General features: G+C 44.2%; 8 protein-coding genes across 8 annotated transcripts; 3 read left to right on the top strand and 5 right to left on the bottom strand.

The window, feature by feature from the left end:
• Positions 1–2,366: 2,366 nt before the first annotated feature.
• Positions 2,367–3,359, bottom strand: GL218_02486 (uncharacterized protein; the record flags this gene model as incomplete). The annotated part of the gene is made up of 4 exons (XM_033579005.1): positions 2,367–2,449; positions 2,507–2,709; positions 2,762–3,215; positions 3,269–3,359. 4 exons carry the CDS (start codon positions 3,357–3,359, stop codon positions 2,367–2,369), a joined length of 831 nt encoding a protein of 276 aa, XP_033438003.1.
• A 798-nt stretch (positions 3,360–4,157) lies between these two features.
• Positions 4,158–5,828, bottom strand: GL218_02485 (Cholesterol 7-alpha-monooxygenase; the record flags this gene model as incomplete). The annotated part of the gene is made up of 3 exons (XM_033579004.1): positions 4,158–5,088; positions 5,140–5,586; positions 5,641–5,828. The coding sequence occupies 3 exons, from the start codon at positions 5,826–5,828 to the stop codon at positions 4,158–4,160; spliced, it is 1,566 nt and encodes a 521-aa protein (XP_033438006.1).
• A 1,184-nt stretch (positions 5,829–7,012) lies between these two features.
• On the bottom strand, positions 7,013–7,552 carry GL218_02484 (uncharacterized protein; the record flags this gene model as incomplete). The annotated part of the gene is made up of 2 exons (XM_033579003.1): positions 7,013–7,198; positions 7,286–7,552. 2 exons carry the CDS (start codon positions 7,550–7,552, stop codon positions 7,013–7,015), a joined length of 453 nt encoding a protein of 150 aa, XP_033438005.1.
• A 2,617-nt stretch (positions 7,553–10,169) lies between these two features.
• Positions 10,170–11,414, bottom strand: GL218_02483 (uncharacterized protein; the record flags this gene model as incomplete). Its single annotated transcript, XM_033579002.1, has 1 exon — positions 10,170–11,414. One exon carries the CDS (start codon positions 11,412–11,414, stop codon positions 10,170–10,172), a length of 1,245 nt encoding a protein of 414 aa, XP_033438000.1.
• A 1,285-nt stretch (positions 11,415–12,699) lies between these two features.
• On the top strand, positions 12,700–14,809 carry GL218_02482 (putative ATP-dependent Clp protease ATP-binding subunit; the record flags this gene model as incomplete). Its single annotated transcript, XM_033579001.1, has 5 exons — positions 12,700–12,789; positions 12,840–12,890; positions 12,941–13,785; positions 13,836–14,146; positions 14,205–14,809. The coding sequence occupies 5 exons, from the start codon at positions 12,700–12,702 to the stop codon at positions 14,807–14,809; spliced, it is 1,902 nt and encodes a 633-aa protein (XP_033437999.1).
• A 1,154-nt stretch (positions 14,810–15,963) lies between these two features.
• Positions 15,964–17,901, top strand: GL218_02481 (High-affinity methionine permease; the record flags this gene model as incomplete). Its single annotated transcript, XM_033579000.1, has 4 exons — positions 15,964–16,820; positions 16,973–17,210; positions 17,278–17,675; positions 17,757–17,901. 4 exons carry the CDS (start codon positions 15,964–15,966, stop codon positions 17,899–17,901), a joined length of 1,638 nt encoding a protein of 545 aa, XP_033438002.1.
• Positions 17,902–18,495: 594 nt separating this feature from the next.
• On the top strand, positions 18,496–19,496 carry GL218_02480 (uncharacterized protein; the record flags this gene model as incomplete). The annotated part of the gene is made up of 2 exons (XM_033578999.1): positions 18,496–18,854; positions 18,947–19,496. 2 exons carry the CDS (start codon positions 18,496–18,498, stop codon positions 19,494–19,496), a joined length of 909 nt encoding a protein of 302 aa, XP_033438001.1.
• A 470-nt stretch (positions 19,497–19,966) lies between these two features.
• On the bottom strand, positions 19,967–21,694 carry GL218_02479 (Uroporphyrinogen-III C-methyltransferase; the record flags this gene model as incomplete). Its single annotated transcript, XM_033578998.1, has 2 exons — positions 19,967–21,336; positions 21,391–21,694. 2 exons carry the CDS (start codon positions 21,692–21,694, stop codon positions 19,967–19,969), a joined length of 1,674 nt encoding a protein of 557 aa, XP_033438867.1.
• Between the last annotated feature and the right edge of the window lie 704 nt (positions 21,695–22,398).

Below are 22,398 nucleotides of genomic sequence, written 5' to 3'. Positions count from 1 at the left end.
CCGCAGAGCTCAACTTACACTGGATAGGCTATTTTATCGGATCCGGCCTGGCTTCTTTCGGCGGTTATTTCTATTACTGCTTTACATTGGCATATGCTGTTGATTCTTATAATAGCGATACCTCCGAAATGCTCATTGCGATAAATGTTGGAAAACAGGCCGTTAGCTTCGGCTTAGGTTATGGCGTTCTCGATTGTATGAAACCTTTCGCCTTTCCCAAAGGACCTCCATATCCCGGGAATCCATATTATTCTTATTTAATTCACATAATAAATGAATTGCTAACATTTCTTCAGGGGTAACCGAAAGCGGCTATGCAGCAATAATTGCAGGGGCATTTGGTGGAGTGTTCTTAACAAACAACTTGATGCTCATCGTGTTCTTATTGCGTGGCAAACAGATTCGGCGATTCATGTCAAAGATTAGAACTAAATATGGGTTCTAAAGTTATACGATATATAGTAAGCTTCGGAAAAACGAATAGTCAGATTTAATAATTAGGTACCTTTTTTTTTATAAATCATTGTCTACTAACTGAAAGTCTTGCACATCCCAAAATCCCTAGTATCGCATTTAAACGTAGGTACTTTTTGATTTACTAACACTGTATTAACTACACGCTAATTCAAAGTTCGGATAGTGGCTTGTCCACTAAACCTAGGTGATTTACCACTGTATTTATAGCGAGACCAACCACTATGGCTTAAATAATACCGTGCAACTAGGTTTAATCACACATAGTCTTGCCAGGATTAGATGTGTAAGACTTTTAGCCCGGATCTTCATAGTGTTGACCCCTTTCAAAAATTACATACATAGAAGAATTTTCAAAGAGTATACTGTAATCCATACTAGTGATTTCCTCTCACATATCTGACAGGTAGGTAGGTACCTATATTTGCTAAAAGGCTAATACTTAACCTTTGGCTGAAGTTATTGTTTAAATGCATGGAGGTACAGTTACATAAAGATTAGATTCACAGGCGCTGGTGTAGAAGATGGCTTTATTAAGTACCTAATCCTTTTAATCCTTTCTCTATTGGTATAGTTCATCTTGAATACTTACCTTCTGGTCGCTCAAGATTTATTGTAATAGAAGTAAATTTATTCGCCGTAGATTTTTAAACACTGGTTACCTCACTCTGGCCGAACTAATGCTTACCTCCTGTAAGCTAAGCAACGATCCAGAGGCGTGATATCAAACTACTTCTCTATATTGAATAGCTAAAACATTGTGGTTACTGAGCCATAATGGCTATAAAAAAGCGTGTTCCTCTTCCCGATCACCCGCCATGTAGAAACAGGTCTATGAATTCTACAGGCCCCCAACCAACAATAAAAGAACAAGTTAAGCAACTCCCCCAGAAGCGCAAAAGAGGCAGATCAAAGGCTATTACGAGTTGCGAGAGATGTCGGCAAGCACATGTCAAGTGTGTCTCACAAGGTCCAGGTGAGCCCTGTGTCAACTGCGCAAAACGATCGACGCGAGCTTGTAGCTTCACGCAGCGTCTTGGCGAAACTGATCTTAATCCGCCGATCCATCAAAAGGAATTTCCCTTGCAACTATCCCCAGATCTTAAACTACAAGTACTTGCAACTTCTGCCCTCAATTATATGGAAAGACAACTATTGCACTTGAGTGTTGATGCTACAACATCGTTGTCATCGGGATAGGCCTTGGATGTACACTAGTCACCCTGTAGCATGGGACTAGAAGCAAAGCATAAACGTATGAGGTACTTGTAATACCGAAAGCGAATAAGAGACTCAACATGCTGTAATCGAAAATATTGTGAGTTGTGATTTGTTATTACAGCATCAGTTGGTATTGACACGTGCCCCACTATTGGAATAGGGGCTATGGTTGATGAAAAGTGTCAAATATGATATGAAAATACACCAATTTCAAAGTAAACTACCCGATTTACTATAGATTCATTTAACGAGGGTATCATTTGAAACTAAAAGTGGTTTGCGTAATATCTAGTTGGTTTTTTTTCTCGCTCTTCATTTATAAAGTAAACGGAGTTAAAGATCTTATGCAATTATGTGCCTTAGCTCAGCTATTAATACCTCTAACGATCAATACAAAATTTTTAAATGTAAGCTAAATATATATAAAGATGTAAAAAAAAATTAGAATAAATATCTGAAGCTCTTCGTAAAAAGTGAATACAGCACCAGTCTATAATAGTCTATAATGCTAGAAATGATGATGCGATAAGTCTTTTAATGATACCCCTTCAGAATTTATGCTGTCAGAACTTTATAATACACCAAATGCTTCACAACTTCAAGATGTTATTCTCGCTGCGACAGGGACTCGCATATATGAGTGAACGAAAATATCCAACCGCCGTATCTGATCAGTGCTTGCAGATGTACTGGCCCTTGTTTGAGTTGCTGAGAGTAGGGGGGTTAGTGTCCGCCTTTCCCCAAACCCAGTCCGCTATGATGAGGTTAGCGTAGCCCTAGACGAGATAAAAACATTCATTCCCAAACTTACAGTGAATGAGTGAGCCGGACTGAACAAGGCTGTCCCAGGGCCAGATGAACCAGTCGTTCGAACGGAACTCGGCTTGTTTATCGGCAGGATCAGCGGTATCGATAGATGTTTTGCGGGTGTCGAAGATGGCGTGGTAGAAGGCACCGACGTAGACTTTAGCGTGATCACGGTTCTTGGCCCCATTCGTGCTTTTATCACCCGAGCTAACTACATGTTAGAACATAGAACTGGTTGCAGTATCGACAGCCCACTTACTCGTTGAAGGTATTCTGAATGTCGCCCCAGTTCCTTGTTACGTAGCCGCCGTGCTGGCCCAACATGAGTTGGCTTCTAGTCCACATGTTGTTGCTATCTCCCTGCCAAACAACCGATACTACCTCCCAGTCGCTCTTGTGTCCGGAATCATGCTTGAAGTAAATACTGTAGGTCACACGGAACTCATGATCCTTGCATTGGTTGATAGTGTAATACACTGGGAAAGGGTTTCCTTGCCCCGGACCACCACTCTTAGGATTAATCCACGGGCCGGGGTCAGCGCACCCCCTGCCAAGATTTGACCAGTTTCCCGAGTCTGGATCATTACCGTCGACTTGGTTGCCATTGATCTGTGCCGACTCAGGGTAGCATGGATTTGCGCCATGAGGACGGCCAAAATGGAACATAGGCACAGCAGCCATGGCAGCCTTGTGACCCTTGCCAAATCCATCATCTGCCAGATAATTAATTAGCATGCGTAATTAAACAAGACTATAAAGTACGGACCATCGTGGAACCAAGATCCAGGAATTTTAGTTGTCCCAAGCGCAGACCCTATAAGGGCGGCGGAGACACCAAAAATTGATGCGAATTTCATGATGGTTCTTGAAATATGATGAAATTTATATTATAAAGACTTGGCTTGGGAGTGATGACACTGATGAGTAAAAGATTTTAAAAGTTCAACCGCGTCGACGCTGGGGCTTCTTATACGTGAGAGTCCTCCTGAGGGAGCCAGCGACAACGTGATTAAAAGCGGATTTCTTAGATCTACATTACCTAATTTGGTTCACGATGTTCTTTTCTATAGACTAGTTCAATTTATTTAGACTATAGCTGGCTAGCTGGCTAACCTGGCTATGCTACCTTCCCAAGAGGGTTTATTGGTATAGCCAAGACTGTAGTTGACGCCAGCATCAGAGCGTCTAGATCAAGTCTCTTTAGGACCCATAGTCAGCAAGCAAATTATAGCTTAGTTTTAGTTACAGCTGCGGGCGAACTAGTCACTGGAAAACGTCAGCAACAATATAAAGCATTGTTAAAAGAGGCGCAAGTGTTAACACAGCCGATACGTTAGGTACCAAGACGGTAAAAGAAAAAAGATAAAGTTCTATAATAACCATTCGTAAGTCCAAAGTGCAATCTTACAATAATAAAATATTTTCCTATGCCTACTTTTAATCCGACAAGATATAAGATTCTTTGGGGCTTGCATAGGAGATACCTAACCCACTAAACCGGATGCTAATAAAGGCACCTAACTTTTACTATTTTTCAAATGTCTACTACGGTTTAACTTGGTATTATATAGCATACGTATTAATTATCTCCCCAAGAATTAAAGTCTCTCCAGCCCCTCTTGTTTCAACGCCGTTTTTGTATCAGGTAGTTAATCTCACTGGGGCGCGTCCGACTTGATGCCTCCAATATCTTCCGCCGAAATCTCCATGTCTGTGTTGCAGCCAGAATATGATACGTTCCACTTCCTGCTATCCCGAGGGCGGATTTCAACATCTATGTCCCAATCCGGAACAGGAACCGCTGCTACTAGGGGCGACTTGTCCGTCGTGGGTTTCAGCCATTTCCCGCCTACTGGACGAATGTCAAACCGCAGAGCCATTAGGGCAGAGAACATCAAGACCTCAGTGGACACAAAGTGTCGCCCTGGACACAAAGTAGTACCTCCACCGAATCCCCGGAAAGCAATAGGGTTAGGTGCCTTAATTCCAGGCTGTCGTATAAACCTCTTATGGTGAAATTCGTTTGCCGTTTCGCCCCATACCGATGGTATGGAATGTTGAACTCTGGATGGAATCATCACTGTACTCCCCTTCTTGATGAGGTACTTATTATCGAGCATATAGTCCTCCATTGCGATGCGAGCAGAAACACCTATCGCGTTACAGCGAAACATCTCCTTAAATGTAGAGAATAGGATAGGACAGGAACTTTTGACGTCCGCAAGATTGATAGTGCATACTCCATCTACTTCCTTCACATGCTCATATAGCTCAGTTCTGATGTCCTCCAGCACTACGGGGTTAGAGAAGATATGATATATCATCCAGAAAGTGGCCGGCAGCGTGTTAGAAAGGATGGCAAACGAACCGCCCACTTCGATTTTGGCTGTCTCTTTAATAGGAATTTGGAAATCTTCGTTGATTTTGACCCGGCATTGGATAAGTTCGGAACCTTTCTTATACGCGCCAGATTCAAAATAGCGCTCCCAGACCTTACCCATGTATTCACGGGCCTCGAAGCTCTGCTTTGCGAGGAACTGCGGCCAGAGTTTTAACACGAACATCATGATGCCCGGTTCAAATTTGCTATCTTGTTAAGTATCACTGTAACTATAACGTAGGTTTTGGGAGACTTACTACCAAGCATCCTCCATAGCTGGATCGCGATAAGGGTTTTTGGGACCATAAACGCCTTCTGTAGTCGCTATTAATAGCTCATGGCGCGTCCATTCGAACATTTTAGTCGTCGTGGGCCCCTTATCCGACAATCTATCCAAAGACTCGGCTAGCACTTCAACCGACCTCCTATTCATAGCATCCAGGCCTGGTCCAGCACTGACGGCAGAATGGATAGATTTAGGAAATGTCATAAGGTACCCTTCGTCGCGCACAAGATTGTGGGATATGATGTCATGCGTGCTTTTACTGACGCCTATTAAATCTCGAGCCAATCTTGACTCTAGAGCAGTAAAGGCCAATGTGCGAAATTGGCGCTGCACTATGGGAATAAGAGAAGTAGAGTTGATGACGTATATCCTCGACCCGGGCATTCGCAAGGTGTACAACGGGAGGTTGTACTTATCTCTGTTAGGGAATGCTGTTAGTAGAGTCTATATTGATGAATTCTGTGATACCCACCTCATCACACTGTAGAAGTTTGCTTTTTTAGCAGCCATTTCTAAGATCGGAGAAATAAATGGGATGGTATGCGCAACTGATTGCGGCTCTTTTGCATCTTGCGTAAAGTATAGGAGTGCCAGTAGAAACATGTAGGCTCCTACAACACCACCTAAGAATGCGACCCCAAAGAAAGACATCATCATCATATTTGTCAAGACTGATAAAGTAGGTCTAAAGAGAGACTTGTTGCCGATGAAGAAGTGTAGAGTTGGGAAAGAGTCAATTTGCTTTTGGTGGCCCCTGTTGGTCCTTTTATTTGTTAGCACCATAGCGGTAACCAATAGGAGATCTACGTCAACAATGAGTGTGAAAGGGAGTACATCTAATCGATTATATTACTTATCACATGTATTGAAGCAAACCTACATAAGAATGAGGCAGGATGGATATCAAATGTCTTGGCACACTACCTGGTGTAAGTTTCTGCCATCTATATCACCTCCTTTTAGTCACGTACCTAATAGTATGTGACACTTAATCTTGGTGTAGAGTTATAGTGTCGAAGGGTAAGCAGGGTTCGAGATATGAACCAGGATCCTGGCTTGAATGCATGTTACACAAGGACTTGAAGAGCAACTTCTTAGCCATGAGGCTCTGAGGTTATGTGGTAAGTAGTGGAATAGGAGAAGGTAGGTAGAAGGCGCTCTGATGCTTTTCCTCCCATTTGATCGTTCACCTATCGAATTATCTTTCTCATCTCTTGTACGTAGAGTAAAATTTAAAAGCAGTAGCGGAGCTGTTTCGTAGTAGCCGTATAGTAGTATAAATTTATTGACGTTTAATTTTCTTTTCTTCTTTGGACATCGTATGGCGCCCCTTAAATATCTATCTCGAATGGATATATCCCTAATTTATATCAGTACTATTTATACTCTGACAGTGGTGTCAGTACAATGGCACATGGTCATGGTCTCATTTTTCAGCTAGCTGTTTCACTTTCATTAATTATATGAGAGGGGTCTTTGAATATTTTGCTATCTTCTACCATTAGCGTTGCTGTAGGGTTCTTCGTATGAACAATAGGAATGACGGAATATTTACTAACATTGTTGTTACTATTATTGATTGCGTTCTATTTTTTTGATATTACAATATAATTTGAGTCTCCTAGGACGCAGTTTGGTCAGCATCGCCTTGGTCATTGAAAGATACCTGGGAGGCAGGTAGGTATTTTTGTTTATAACATATAGTAACTAACTACAAATGTCCTTGCGAGGTCTCGTTACTTCAAAGACAGCTCTAATCATAGCCTCATACACAATCTCATAATTGAGTAGTAAGCCTGTTACAGAAACTGAAAGATTCTTGAAGCTTGTTATCACCTTCGTGCTCACAATATCTCCCTCAATAAATATCTCAAGGGGCCCTGTGCCTTAGCTTCATCTCTTGGGAAGAACTTTTCTCTAGACTTAGTGTACTGCTGAAGGGCTTCGAGGCTCGGAAATATACGAATGCGCTTGCCAGTCCGTTGACAATCCACCAGATCAACGAGATTAACATGTACCGAAGAAACTTTCTAAAAGACGCTGTTAGTTCATCACATGGCAATGCCATTAATCAGGTACCGATAAGGGTGAGATAAATGATTTGGAAAGAGGCGAACCTTGCGGCAAGCATCGATGTCATCAGGTACAGGGCGAATTCTGAGAACGCGACAAAGCTTCTGCCACGACGACAATGATGTGTTGTCGTTACCATATATTCTTCCGAACTCTGATATCATGGCATCCTTGAATTTACGTCGGGCTTGACGCATCTCGTAACTTTTTTTATCCCATTTTTGATGCTTGCACAACAGTCTGAACTCATCCCAAACCGGTACAGTTTTATCATAGTGAAATCGAGGGTATTGGGCAAAAAATTCTTCCATTGCGCTGGAAGGAGGCGTTCTGAGACAAGTAGATAGATTTCGATTTGTAACAATTAACGAAGATAGGCGAAGTCCCATATCGGAATCTATATATTAACAATAGCTTTGAATCCCGCACTCCTTAACTAGTAGTAAGAGGACATTTTTTGCCCAATATGCGGGATTGCGAGTCGTACCTGTACTACAGAAGAACTTCATTTTGCATATGGAACGAAATCTGATATATCATATTATTAAGTGGTCCGACACGCGCGTATCCAATCCAAAAGCAAGTATAGCCCGAGGCGAAGATTAAATGTAAACGCCATGGGACAGTTAACCACATACATATTAATATGAGCACCAAATTGACCAGTTATTATTCAGCAAACAAATCGGGCCCATTTCCCCCAAGTATGTTGTTACATCGACGGCCAATGAGCGGAATGGGGCAGCAGGAGCCCATCCGAATACGAAGTTGTAATATACGTGTCCGATCTAACTGCGTACCTATCGTGGTGAGCTTAGTCTAGTAGGAACAGAAAGTAGCAAGAGAAAAAGATCAAAGTGATGAATACACATTATACAATGATGTTAAGATGTAAATACATTAAACTAAAGGTAACCCCGGGCTGTTAGCGCAATAGTATATAATTTCATCTATTTTATTATTATCTTTATCACGGTCGCTTTTATGTAGACAATAGGAATAAGGAAGTCCTCGCAAACTTAAGTGCCTAAGGTAACTATTATTAACTACCTAGGTAGGTAGGTATTATCAGTAGGCTATAATTCCAAGACCTCTAGGGAGCAAGAGGATTAACGTTGCCTTGATTCATTGACGAGTGTGAAATGTGTAGATCGCGAGCATCTGAAAAGATCTGCCTACTACCTATATTAGATGTAAAATAAAAGTAATTAATCCAAAAGCCAGGACTTTTCTTTGCATAGGTAGTAAACACGGAACTTTAGCAATGGTATATTATTTCAAAGATAGCTCCGAATCGAGACTAGTTAGGCAATTAATACAAGTTCTCGCAATCCATAAGTAAACCGACTATCGAAACAGTTATCAAGATTCTTGAAATCCGCTTTCATTCCTTCCACACGCAGACATTTATGTACTCTTAGACGGGAATATTATCCTCAATAGATACCTTAATGGTCCCTGTGCCTTAGCTTTTTTCTTAGGGTAGATCTTTTTCGATTCCCTAGTATATTTCTGGAGATCTTTCAGATTTGAGAAGAAATGAATACGTTCACCAGTTTGTCGACAACGTACAAAGTCAACGAGGTTAACGTGTATCGAAAGAACTCCCTAACCATATATTGTCAGTCCATATTTAATAATATTCAAAGCAACAGGACTTGTTGGATGCAAACCTTTTTACAGGGAATGATTGTATGAGGGACGGGAGATATTTCGAGACTACGACAAAGCTCTTGCCATGATGATAGTGATATGTTGTCGTTACCATATATTCTTCCGAATTCTGCTTTCATGGCATCCTCAAATTGACATCGGGCTTGACGCTTAGAATCGCCTTTTTTAGTCCATTTATAACATTTGCACAGTGACTTAAACTCGTCCCATAGCGGTACAGTGCCGTTATATTTGTATTTGGGGTACTGGGCGAAAAAGGACTCCATTGGTCCTTTGCGCTGCTCAGTACAATCCGATGTGCACTGTTGTTTGCTGGTATCATTCCTGGCCGAAGTCGATGAGATGCAACGGAATAAGTTGTAACCTGGGGAAACAGCACGAACTACTAGCCGGCTAAACTTGAAAGAATGGACGTATTTCATCTCTACTGAGTATAATAGGAGAGGAGAGGAGGGGATAGGATGAGATGTTATAAAATAATCTATAAAGACCTCGTGAGTGGAAACGACATAAACTATATAGTGGTAGAAAACTGCTGTTCACTAGTACCTAATATGACTTAGAAAGGTACGATTTGCTCCTATGATGCTTCTAACCGAAGACCTTGTGGATGTCAGTCGATTATATTTTAGACTTGTCATATTTCAAACCCGTTGAAAATGGCTGGAATAGTAATTGGTATTGCCCTCCAAATAGTAAGTGACCTGGTATGTATGTAGCCGATGTAGGGGGAAGATTACCCAAATCAAGCTTCAAATGCAAACGCCATGAGGCACTGATGGCAGATTTCTGCATATTGTCTCCGTTCATTTGCCGATTGAAGTCTAAGTAGTATCTCATGAATGACATATCACTGTTTCACGAATAGGTAGGATACAGGTACTAAGATTGTCTGTTATGAAGTCTTGAGCGCAATGGACTGAACTTGTGCTCCGAGGAAATAACTGCCTACCTACCTAGGTAGATATTCGAGAGTGACGAGTTTCATCCCGGAGCGATAGGTACCTAGGTAGGTAGGGAGGAAGAAAGTATAAGGTCATAGATTTAAATTGTACGACGATGTTAGCCTCTATCACATAATTACATGTAAGCCTAGTAACGAAAATACACTCATGTTATAGTAAAACTGCATTCAAGTGACAACCCAATCCCCCCTAAAATGGGCCTTGCGTGCCTGTGAAACAACGTCAGGCAATATCAGATCAACGTCATTAACCACAATCATATGAGAGGTTAGAAAGCTAGAAGTTAGAACTAAAGGGCCTTGAAATGTTCCTCGCGTTGATGACGGAGGATTTCCTCAACAGCCGACAAGTAGGTATTGTTGTTCTCAACTCGACCACCGGTAGACTTCGAAATATCTCGCATCGCCACAGATGTATTCACAGATCCGCCATTGTAGATTATAACTGAGTGTGCTTGAATGTTCGCGGACTTTAGTTGGTCGCAAGCTGTGAAAAGAGAGGTAGAGCTTGAGCAGTTGGCATTTCCATCTCCTATGAGTATTATAAGCTTTTTACTGCCAACATATGCATGAAGGATACTTCTGGCTTCTTCCATGCAGTAAGTGTAGTCCTCGCTGTCCATGCCGTTGATGGAGTCTAGGATCTGAAATGTCGCATTGGAAATGGTTTGGGCAGGCAAGGGATTCATCTTCGTACGGCTTCCATGAACAACAACCGCAACTTTAGCATCGTTGTTGCTCAACTTAATCATTAGTAAGGTTTCCCTGTAAACCTGTTTGACTTCATGCATGATTGAAACAAGACTTCCGCTAACGTCGACGCAAATGACTATTGTCTGGGTAAAGGGTGCAGTAGTCTTTTGCAGGTCGTCGAAACTCTGGGACTTTGCCTTGAAGGCATCGATTTGAGCGTCGAGTTCTTTCTGCACAGCTTCTTTCTTCTCAATGGCATTCGCAGAAGTACTCCGAAGTGTGTTGAGTTCTCGCTCAAGGTCCCTAACCTCTCTGCCTTTTGAAGTGAGCCGCTGCTGAAGCTCGCGCTCGCGCGATTGATGAGCTTTTTTCATATCGGAAATTGTGAGATCTGCTTTGTCATTCTTTTCTTGAAGTTTCTTGTATGAATTATTGAGGTCGTGGATTTTAACCCGGTCTGCCTCAAGGTCTAGTTCAAGCTGTTGGACTTGGCTGACTTGCTGGTCACGAGCCTTGACAACCTGAGTGTAGGCTAACTGAGTAATGCCTAGTTCGTATTTCGCATCATCGAGTTTCTTGAGTATTTTTTCAAGTCTGGATTGTATATCTGTAATTTTATTCGATAAGGTTTCTTCTCGCTTTCCAGCTTCGGTAGTTTGAGATTTGAACTTCTCATCTGCCTCATGTATCTGTCCGTGAAGTCTTTCGCATTCAGCTTCGAGTGTTTCCTTGCTAATGTTGAGGCTAGTTATCTTGTCTTGTTGACTGGTGACCTCAGCTTCCAATTTTGTGCACAGCTTTTGTTGGTCGCTGAGCCGTCCCGCAAGATCAATGCGTTGCATGTTTAAGGCTCTTTCTCTGCCACCGGTTCGATTAGGCCGTGTACTAGTCATAGACGGCGCATTTGTTGTTGAAGTGTTTGAAGTCGTTGCTGTATGACTGGGATGCATGGATTGATCCGATTGAAGTTGCACGCCAGTTGCCCTCCCGGCAACCGGCCCCCGTACTGGTAACCCCCGTGATGCCGCTGTAGTGGTTGACATACACATGGCCATTTTCCCGGATGCCTCTAGTGGCATCGGAGGTACACCGTTATCTGTCATGGCTGCTCTAACTTGATTTGAAGTGATAAAGCGCCTATCAACCACAGTGTTAAATGTCGAGAGGGATAATTATTGTCTAAGATGGACGCGATAGTAACATAGAAGCTTGAGAGGTACTTGACCTAAGGTAGGTAAATATCTTTCTATTATATATTTTAATATAACTTAGGTAGGTACCTAAAGTAGTTCTACTTGGATGAGAGGATACGGAATTTCTCTAAGTTCGTCTGTTGAGAGACCTTCCGCTATTGTCTGGACGGAGCTGGTTCAAACGGATCTGACCTCTCGGAAGCTATGCGACGATTCTATTCAATCATTACACGGTTCTAACTAATCATTTGCAAACCGAATACGAAAATAAAAACAGGTACATAAGTAAAATTGGAAATAAGCACCTTTCCGTGTGCGCCTAATCTTAGGTAGATTCCTCGACGAATATTCGGGAACTATTACTGTACCTATCCGTGATGGAAATATGAGGCAAAATATAGAAGCACGAATCATATGAGTTTATTATATTAAATTGAGGATTTGGTCTTAGATTAAACGGCCTAACGGAAATGTCGTAGACTAGAATCTAATAGGTACCTAATTTATAAATCATTTCTCATGCTTTCGACATCTATTATCTACCTTGGCAATAGGCAGCCACCTTGAATACTATCAACAGTCATCGACTAGACTAGGCTCAACAACTACAAACAATACCCTAGTTCAGCCGCTTGATGATTATGTAGGTGAATGGAGAAAGAGTTGTTTTCGTTGTGATACAGTTAGAAAGTATACTATACCAAACGATCAAAGAGTAAAAACACAATTGCGATTCGTAACTTTGATCTGTCTAAGAGTAGGTAGTTTCGTGGTCGAATTCTCCAGCACCTGCCTACCTACCTGGTATCCAACGCCCACGTGCATGTGAGCGCCTATTTAATATATTTATATATCTCTGACATTTTCATACGCTGTAACAATATCTTGTATTATCATTTTACTCTACCTGTCTTGATCTTGCTTTTAGAACATCATGTCTACTACCCCAAAGGAAGAAGATATAAGTCGATTTCTGGCACAGTATCCAACCTGCTCCAGAGACACCGCGTCGGATTTTCTAACAGTGAGCATTCCTAGGTCAGCCCCCACAATATGAAATCGCTAATATCCTAGGTTTATGGAAATGATCTCGAAGAGGCTATAGAAAAGTATAAAGCATCTGAGGTTTGGATTTACTCTTTTATTCGTAGGCCTTTCGTTTAACAAGTGTTTAGAAATACCTTATACCCGTCCCTCCGTTTGAAGATGATATCTCGCCAAGTAATTCAAGTAATGAACATGACACTCGAGTTAGAACAAACTCACTTGAATCATCACAAGCTGAAGACGAAGGTATCGATGAATACAGCTCGTGGATGCCCAAGTTACCAACCCTTCCGGTTCCTGATAGATCTATCGCCAGTGATCCCCCCGACCCTTATGTCTTTGAACTGCGCGAACTCTTAGGCGCAATTCGAGCTGGCTATTTCGACGCCGACCGTATCCGTAGATACTTAGGGTATTACGATAAAAATGATTTATATACGCAGCTGAATGAAACCATCGACGGGTATCCGGCAATCTTTTATGTTATCTCGACCAATGATATCGGTATACTTCGCGAGTGGCTCAAGCACGGAGGTGATCCTAACGCGACATGGGGAACTAGCGCCATTCCTGCAATTGGCTTCTCTATTCTTCATGGAGGCCAAACTATGCTTCAGGCCTCGAAGACACTTGCTACACTTCTTAGATTTGGCGCAGACCCTCGGGTCATCCCAAAAGCGTTCTATGATCCCTATTGTCGAGATTTGCCGGAGGGAGGGCCAATTCTGGAAGAGCTTTACGATATCAATGATACTAACAAGGAATGGTGCACAGAGGAGGTACGGGAACATCTTACTGAGGTTCTAACCTTGTCACAGCGATATGATCTCTACAGGTCCAGTAAGGTCATGCCGCACTCCGGTCGAGAGAAAGAAGTACTTAATCGACAAGGCGCCGGAGAAGTCCTAGGCCTTCACCAAATGATTGTCGCTCAGTCCATTGCAACGCGCTGGCTCCAAAGAAAGCTTCTTGTGTAAGTTCAAGGCTTCTACACATGTACGTTCTACAGCTAATAGACATAAGTTACCTTGCGCTCCAAAAGAAAAAGCCGTTTATTTTGGTCTTCGCAGGGCCGAGCGGTCACGGCAAAACGGAACTTGCTAAAAGATTCGGAGATCTTATGTCGCTAGAATTGCATGTGGTAGACTGTACCATATTTAAACAAGACAACGAGCTGTTCGGACCACGTCCCCCCTATACTGGACATGAGGACGGCTCACAATTGAATAATTTCTTGGTTCGCCAGGCTGGGCAGCGATGTATTGTGTTTATGGACGAGTTCGAGAAAACTAGCAAGGACATCCACAACACATTATTATTACCTTTCCAAGATGGTTAGTAAACCTAGACAGCTGGACTATTTACCCTTCGTGCACTAACAAGTAAGAAAAGGCCGCTATGAAGATCGTCGGAATGGGAAAATAATTGACTGCTCCAAGACGATTTGGATTCTCGCCACCAACAAACTGGATGATAGTATTCATGGGTTCTGCAACGCTAATGAAAAGACCATTTTCCACTCCGAAGACCAAGATGCTCAGGATAAGTTGGTAGAGAAGTTGTGTCGTCAGCTCCGCAAGGAGTTTACCGGGCATTTTGGTGCCCCTTTGAGTGGTCGTATTACCGAAATCATTCCTTTCCTCATCTTTTCGCCACAGGAGGCAGCTGTCATTGCTCATAGAACATTGATGGATTTGGAGAGCGAAGTTATTCAACATGTGCGCCTGGCTCTGAACAAGGAAGAAGACGTCTATGTCGGGAATATCAACATCCGTATCAAGAATGATGCAACAGTATGCTCCGCCATCACCCGTGACGAGTACGACAAGAAGACCGGCGCCCGTAGCATTAATCAAGCTGTGGAGCGTATGGTCCAGGATCCGCTCGTTAGCCAGTACCTGAAAGATGGTGATGAGTTTGATGAAAATCAACCTATTACCTCGTTTGTCGTTGATGTTGATGTTGATGGGGAGGTTGAAGTGAGACTGGTTACATGACGAGGAGTAGAGAAGAAGGATACTAAAAGGGAGTTGCCGAATGGATTATATCTGTCAGGTATAGAGCAACATTTAAAATATTGGTAGGGGGATTTAAAGCGCTACTCTGAGTACCTTTTCTATAGAAACCTACATATCTAATGGAAATACTTAGTCCTCATGTTACTGCATACATTTAGCGTGATCATCAAATAATACCACTCAAGAGAACTAATCGGAGAGTTATCGACCTAATTAATCATATTCGTTCCAATTACAATAAGCTACTCTCAATGTAGACTCAATAGAAACGCCCAAAGGGGTAGTAGAAATTCAGCCAATCAACGTCTAAGGGATTCGTATTAACTACCTAAGGTATCTAACCTACCTATGCATCAAGCACGGAATCCCGACTTTATGCAATCCCATAATAGTGACTAGAAAAGAATGAATAGCTACCGGACTCCGTAAAGTTAAATTCCGCCCCGGGTGATCCGGTATCCACCCCCAATGTCTCGGTAATGTAGGTCCTGGCTTGGAGATAAGAGTGAGATTCATGTCATCAAGCTCATAAGAGAAGTAGAACAGGCCAACAAACCACGAAAACGTATAGATAATGGTAGAAGACAGATAAACTATACACTTTAACTTATAACTAAGAGACCGTTTATTTATATAACCAAATCCTAAACTTACATTAACCTTAAAGAACTTCAAATCAATTATCTTATCATGTAAGCTGAAGCTCGAGCCCAAAAGATAAGCTAGCTGCCCAGCTGAGAGATCTCAGTGGTTATTCAGCAAGGGTGGTGCAAACGTCAGGGGGGATGACGTGCGAGAACATCAACAGGGCTGAGTGGCACACAGTGAAACAACAGGATGGCGCAACCTCTGGATTTAGTGATCAAGAGACACTTTTGTCAGCAGCTCGGGCAATCAGATGGCGTCCAAGGTGCGATTTCCAGCCCGTCGGAAAACCTAATAATAATGGACTTGCGTCCTTTAATATTTGGGAATCTTAATACATGAACCTAATAAACAGGTACGAAATTTCGAATCTCTCTGACCGGACAATAAACTACTTATACACGATCGCGAATGAAATAAATGATACTAGAAACTATGAGCTAGAATTACGCGTCTGTGCGAACTATTTCCCCAAGCCTTACTAGAAAATGTCTACGTCCTACGGCGAAGATAGCCCCTTGTTGGGTGCGGATACGGCATCGATACGTTCGTCTTCGATCCTCAAGCCCCCGACGGACGACGAAGATGGGCCTTCTTCACCACCCGAGTTCGGGAATCTCGAAGACGATGTCTTACCCGAGGAGTCCGTCCTAGGCCGGAACATCGACTGGAAAAGCGCTTATATCATCGCCATTTCAAGAGTTATCGGAAGCGGCATCTTTGCGGTTCCGGGAGTTATTCTGTCCTCCGTCGGAAGTGTGGGTCTTTCGCTTTCGATTTGGATCCTTGGCGCCGTCGTCGTAGCATGCGGCCTTACGGTATCTCTTGAATATGGCTGCATGCTGCCGCGGTCTGGCGGAGACAAGGTATACCTCGAGTTCACATATCCGTGGCCACGCTTCTTTGCCTCGACCATGATCGCGGTTCAAGCTGTGCTTCTAGGTTTCACGGCAAGCAATTGCGTGATCTTCAGCCAATATGTGCATTTCGTATTCGACGTCGAGGCTCGAGATTTTTCTAGGAAGGCTCTGGCAGTCGGGCTCCTTACTGTCATCACTATTATTCACGGCGTCTGGTATAGAGCTGGCATACGCATCCAAAACTTCCTAGGCTGGATCAAGGTGGGGCTTGTTGTATTCATGGTGTTATCGGCTCTTTACGTCGTGGTATTAAGGCCCGAACAGGAAGATGCAAACTTAAGACCGAAGAAGATACAATCTTGGGAAGGACTATGGGAGGGCAGTGACTGGAATCTTGGGACCCTTGCGACTTCATTATTCAAAGTTTTCTATTCTTATGCTGGTCTATCCAACCTGAATAACGTTATGAACGAAGTGAAAGATCCGTAAGTACTTTCATCTCCTTCCTCCCGCCTGGCTTGCGGTTCGGATTTCCTAATCGAGTCGACCGGGTTTTACTATTTCTAAGCCATGCCCATGAGTCTTGATTCTCGGACTGTTTACTAATCGAGAAAATGGCTGATTATCATTTATACAGTGTTAGAACCTTGAAGTCGGTTTCTCTGACGGCTCTGGTTACAGCGTTGCTCTTGTACTTGCTTGCTAACCTCGCTTACTTTGCCGTGGTACCCATTGAGGATATCAAAGAGAGCGGTCAGCTGGTTGCCGCATTGTTCTTTGAACGTACATTTGGCCCCAATATCGGCAAGAGGTTTCTACCTCTGGCCGTTGCGCTCTCGGCGGCAGGGAATGTGATGGTAGTGACATTTTCGACCGTAGGTTTATGCCCCCAGAGTTTCTGTGAGATCACCAGTGTAAGACCTGAATCCTAACCAACTGTAGGCGCGTCTGAATCAGGAGGTTGCTCGTGCGGGCTTTTTACCATTTTCCAGATATTTATCATCTTCGAAGCCTTTCAACGCTCCATTAGGAGGATTGATTGTACACTGGATTCCTTCTGTTCTGGTTATCATACTCCCACCATCGAGCGAAGTGTACTCCTTCATATTAGAAGTTGAGGGTTATCCAGGACAAGTATTCGCGCTTGCTACGTCAATAGGACTTATCTGGCTGCGATATAAGCGACCGGACTTGAAACGGCCGTTCAAAGCCTGGATCCCGGCGGTCATATTTAGAATCGTTCTGTGCTTTTCTTTATTAGCTGCTCCCTTTTTCCCTCCGTCGCATCCGAAACCCGGTGGCCTATTTTACGCGACATACGCCATTGTTGGTGTCGGCATGTAAGTTACAGCGTTCCCAACACGAAGAACCAATAATAGTGTCTTTTAAGATTTTAACCGCATATGCTTACAAATTCGTAGACTTGTGTTTGGAGTCCTATACTGGCTTATATGGACAGTCATATTACCCCGACTGGGCGGCTATAGGTTAGAAGAGAAGCAAGACGTGCTAGATGACGGGACTGCTATCACTGTGCTAACAAGGGTACCGAATGATGTTGACTAATTGTTTAAATATTTGGTACATTTCATCACTCTGCTTACAAGGTGTCCACTGATGTTGAGTAATGAATCGGGAATATTTTTTTCAAATTCGGTTGTAGTATTTGACCGTGGTTGTGTAATTTATCATCATATCATATTGAGCCGCAGTTAGACGAAAACCGTAGATGTCAATGAAAACAAAGGCTATAACTGGTAATACAGAATAAGTAAACGTACTTAGTGAGAAAACGAGATATGACAAATACAACTTGAAACTAGTATTTCTAATCAGTGCCACGCCACTGGAGTCTAGATGCAGGATGTAGGCAATCATCTTATACTCTGGGCGCATGACGTCCTGTCACAGAGCTCCCCCTACTGTCGCAATCTTGCGTGATTGCGGGGAGCTACTATTCCTTTACCGCAAGTGGACATGCACTACTGTACCGACATCCATGGATGAGGTAGCAGCCGATATCACAGTATTTCCGGACTAAGGAATTCATCTTTCGATAAAGAAGTATATAAGGAATAAGACTTGCCTCTCTATCCATTGCTACATCAGACACGAGTATACAAACACTACTACGCCTTTAACAAGTATACAAAACACACAATGGCCTCCCCAGACGTCCAACTCCCCAGATCTGTCCCAGCTTTCTCAGCCGCTGGTATATCAGCTACTCCCACGGCCCCAGCACCGCGTGACGTCGACACCGTGCTAAACTACCACAAGGACGCAGAAGACGGCTCACCACCGGCCCCTACCTACGTAGATCGGCCCGAGACCCAGAACCGACCGTTCGAGTCTTACCCAGTCCACATTACGGACGTGTCAGGTCGGGAAGCCGAGTTTACCCTCGACAAGAACGGTTTCCAGTTCTATCGTCATGTTGCGCAGGAGAAGGACTTCCTTGATGATGACCATATCAAGGCGGTTTACTACCCCGAGACCGAGCAGCTGCTGAAGGATGCGTAAGTTGATGAATTACAAGTCATATATTTATACACTTATAAAAGGGGGCATTGTCTCAAACATAACAACCATTGACTAATGCCCCATCCAGAACCGGCGCATCCAAGATCTTCATCTTCGACCACACCATCCGGCGTAACCCAGCCGACCAGCGCGGCGCCGACGGCGGCCCTTCCCGCCGCGGCCCCGTCAACCGCGTGCACATCGACCAGACGTACTCTGCGGCGCTATCCCGCGTACCGCACCACCTGCCCGCGGAAGAAGCCTCCGAGCTCCTCAAAGGCCGCGTGCAAATCATCAACGTCTGGCGACCCATCAAAACCGTTCTGCGGGACCCGCTAGCCATCGCGGAGGCCAACTCGGTCGGAGAGGCGGAGCTCGTGCCCATTCCGCTTATTTACCCGAACCGCAAGGGCGAGACGTTCGCGGTCAAGTACGCCGAGGGCCACAGGTGGTACTACAAGTACGGGCTCACGCCAGAGGAGGTCCTGTTCATCAAGTGCTTCGATTCCAAGACGGACGGACGCGCCCGCCGCGTTCCGCACACGGCTTTCGTGGACCCGACGATTGGACCTGATGTGCCTAAGCGCGAGAGCATCGAGGTTCGCGCGCTGGTGTTCCATCCCGACGATAGGGATTAAATACTTAGGTATATAAAGGGGAATGGTTTAGATACCTAGCTACTATCGATGAGATGAAATAGACGTCTCGAGGTGTGAAGAGATGAAGATGCAGCGTGTATAGGATACGGGTAGATTGTTATATTAAATAAAACAACTTTACAGGAATACATTGTTAGAAATACAATAAGAATAACTCTATCTTTAACAGTGTTAGATTCATAAGAAAATATACGCTATTTCTAATATTGCCTACTTTGGTATAAGTATATCAATATGATTGCTTAGGAAAACTCATCCAAGACGATAAATGGTGCATAGAGATCACTACTAAGAGAACCTCACAACGAGCAATACAAGTATCATATACACATATCAAATAAAATTCAAACCATATCTCATCTAAGATATCTCAAACGCCACCCGTATGCAAATCGCCTATGCGCCCTCTCTGCTAAGCCCCTAACCCCTATTCGCCATCCATCATCTCATCACGCACCTAAATCCAGCCCCTCCAGCCCAAAATCCAACCCTCTAAACCCCTCTTCAACGCTCCACGCGCGGCCCTTCTCAAGCTTATTTAAGAATTCGCACGCGCGCCCGACGACAAGTAGTCCGGGGGGCCTACTACCCTCCTGCTCGACAGCCTCGACGACGCGGTCAAGCGTAGTCCGGATGACGCGTTGGTCCGGGCAACTAGCGCGTTCGACTACGGCACAGGGTGTATTTCGCGGCCATAGCGCGCGCCGAGGAGCTTCATTAGTGGTTATGTTTTTTTCTGTCTCTAGGTGCCCCGTTAATTCCTCAACAAGCCCCGCGATGCGATGCAGCGCCATAAGGAACACAACTGTCCTACTCGGTACATATTCCGGCGGTGTCGGTGCCTTGCCCTTCTTGCCCGTCCCCGTGCACACCAGTACCTGGTCCGCAACGTCGCGCTGCGTAGGTGGAATTCCCGCGAACAAGGGTGCGGATAGCGCCGATGTAACCCCTGGTAAGACTACAACCTTGTCTCCTAGCCCCTGACTTCGGAAGTGCTCGACTTCCTCGCCGCCACGCCCGTAGATATACGGATCGCCCTGTTTGAGGCGTAGGACCGTCTTACCCTCGCGCGCGCCCGCCATGGCCATTTCCTCTAGCTCGGCCTGCGCCGCGTCCGCGTTACCCGGGAACTTGCGCGCGATGTGCACGGGAGTGCGGCGCGGAATCAAGTCCAGCACGCCAGCTGGTACTAGCTTGTCCGCTAACACTAGATCCGCGTTTTGTATGGCTTTGTACGTTGCTCGCGTGAGCAGGTCCGGGTGGCCGGGGCCGGACCCGGCGAGAATGATGCGCCCCCGGTTGCTAGCGTTGTTGGCGGGGGAAGATTTGCTACTTGGATTGGAAGAGCCAAGGTCGTCGTAGGATTTCAAGATGTTAGCCATATCCTCATCCGTAATAGCAGCAAGCCTTTTCAGTGGCCAATACTCGCAGATTTGGCTAAGCCAACGCATGCGCCTATTCTTCACTGCGTCTAAGTCTGCCTCCGTAACAAGCTTGTTGAAACTAGCTGATTGGTCGATCGAATCGTCAACATCGTCTCCATCCGCCAGGGCCATATGTAGCAAGTGATCTTCCTCTTGTATCTTCCTACGCACGTCTCCCAGTCGCGAACAGGCAGATCCTAAATTCAGAGGTAGCGAAGCTACAACCTCACGGCGTATTCTAGACGCCAATTTGCATCCGCGACCATTCGTTGTTATGCCGATTTGTAACGGACCGTCGACATGCGTAGAGAGGAGGGAGAAGGAGCATAATTGCGGCGCATCGACAACGTTCACGGGGATGCGATTATGTTTGCAAAGTGATGATATATGTGCACCTGTTTTAAATTAGCAAGCATTTCTACTATGGTAGGTTTGGCAACCAGTCATACTTAGAGGGTCTCGAGATCCCGAAGTCACGAAAACAGCGTCCACAACACGATTGATTTCCTCTCTTCCCAATGTGAATAGATGCTCATCCTGGAATTTATTCTTTACCCATTTCACTTCACCATCGTCCACGCGCTTCTGCAGCGCATAGTACAGCTCTGCTGTCTCCGGCGCAATGAGGATTGGCGATGCGCCAGCACTTAACGACTGTCCACATCGCGCCGCCGCAAGAGGGTTCGAACCAATGATTAGATGGACATGTGATCGGGCATCCGTCGCCGTTAGAAGGGAGATATAACAATTCATCGTCGGTTTAAGTCTCTTCTTATAGGCGCTTGTAGACGAAGTCTTGATAGCTCAAGTCCCCCACTACCTCAGACTAATAAATGAGTACCTATAACAGTGATACTCTAGTAAATCAACCATACAAGTATATAAAGGAAAAGAAAGAAGAAATCATGGAGGAAATAAAATATAATTAGTCATTGTAAGTATATCCTTACAACAGCCCCAAGAAAAATATATATAGTTCTTAGCTAAGAAGTTATCCGCGACTAGAGGCGATGTCGCCATGAGCGCCGCGGCCGAATTCTTTGAAGAGTCTGGACCGATTCCCGAAAATTTCAGCGGGACCCACGGGGGTTTGGAGGGGCATTTCTCTGACGCAATCGCACTTGATAATGTTATCGGGCCAATCATTGATAAAACAATTGACATTAGTTTAGTTGCTGCACACCGAGTTCCGCGGACCCTGAGCGGAAATCTGTAAGTCGATGAAATATTCTAATTAATACCTTGTGAGTGAACCATTTTATTCGGAAATGTGACTTTCAACTACTAATTCTTATCGTATTCTTAATTCTCATTCTTACATAACAGTCATAGTTTGAATGAATATAACTAGGCCTATGCAATTCTTAAGTGGAGGTAGTTCGTTCATAGTTCATAGGTACATATCTGTTATAGCATTTAACTATACATAGTAATACATCCTCCGAGGAGATGTTGTA

This window comes from Daldinia childiae (assembly GCF_008694065.1).
Source record: "Daldinia childiae strain JS-1345 chromosome Unknown Scaffold2, whole genome shotgun sequence".
NCBI lineage: Eukaryota > Fungi > Ascomycota > Sordariomycetes > Xylariales > Hypoxylaceae > Daldinia > Daldinia childiae.
The sequence above is the reverse complement of the archived record's forward strand: the minus strand, read 5'-3'. Positions and strand labels throughout refer to the sequence as shown.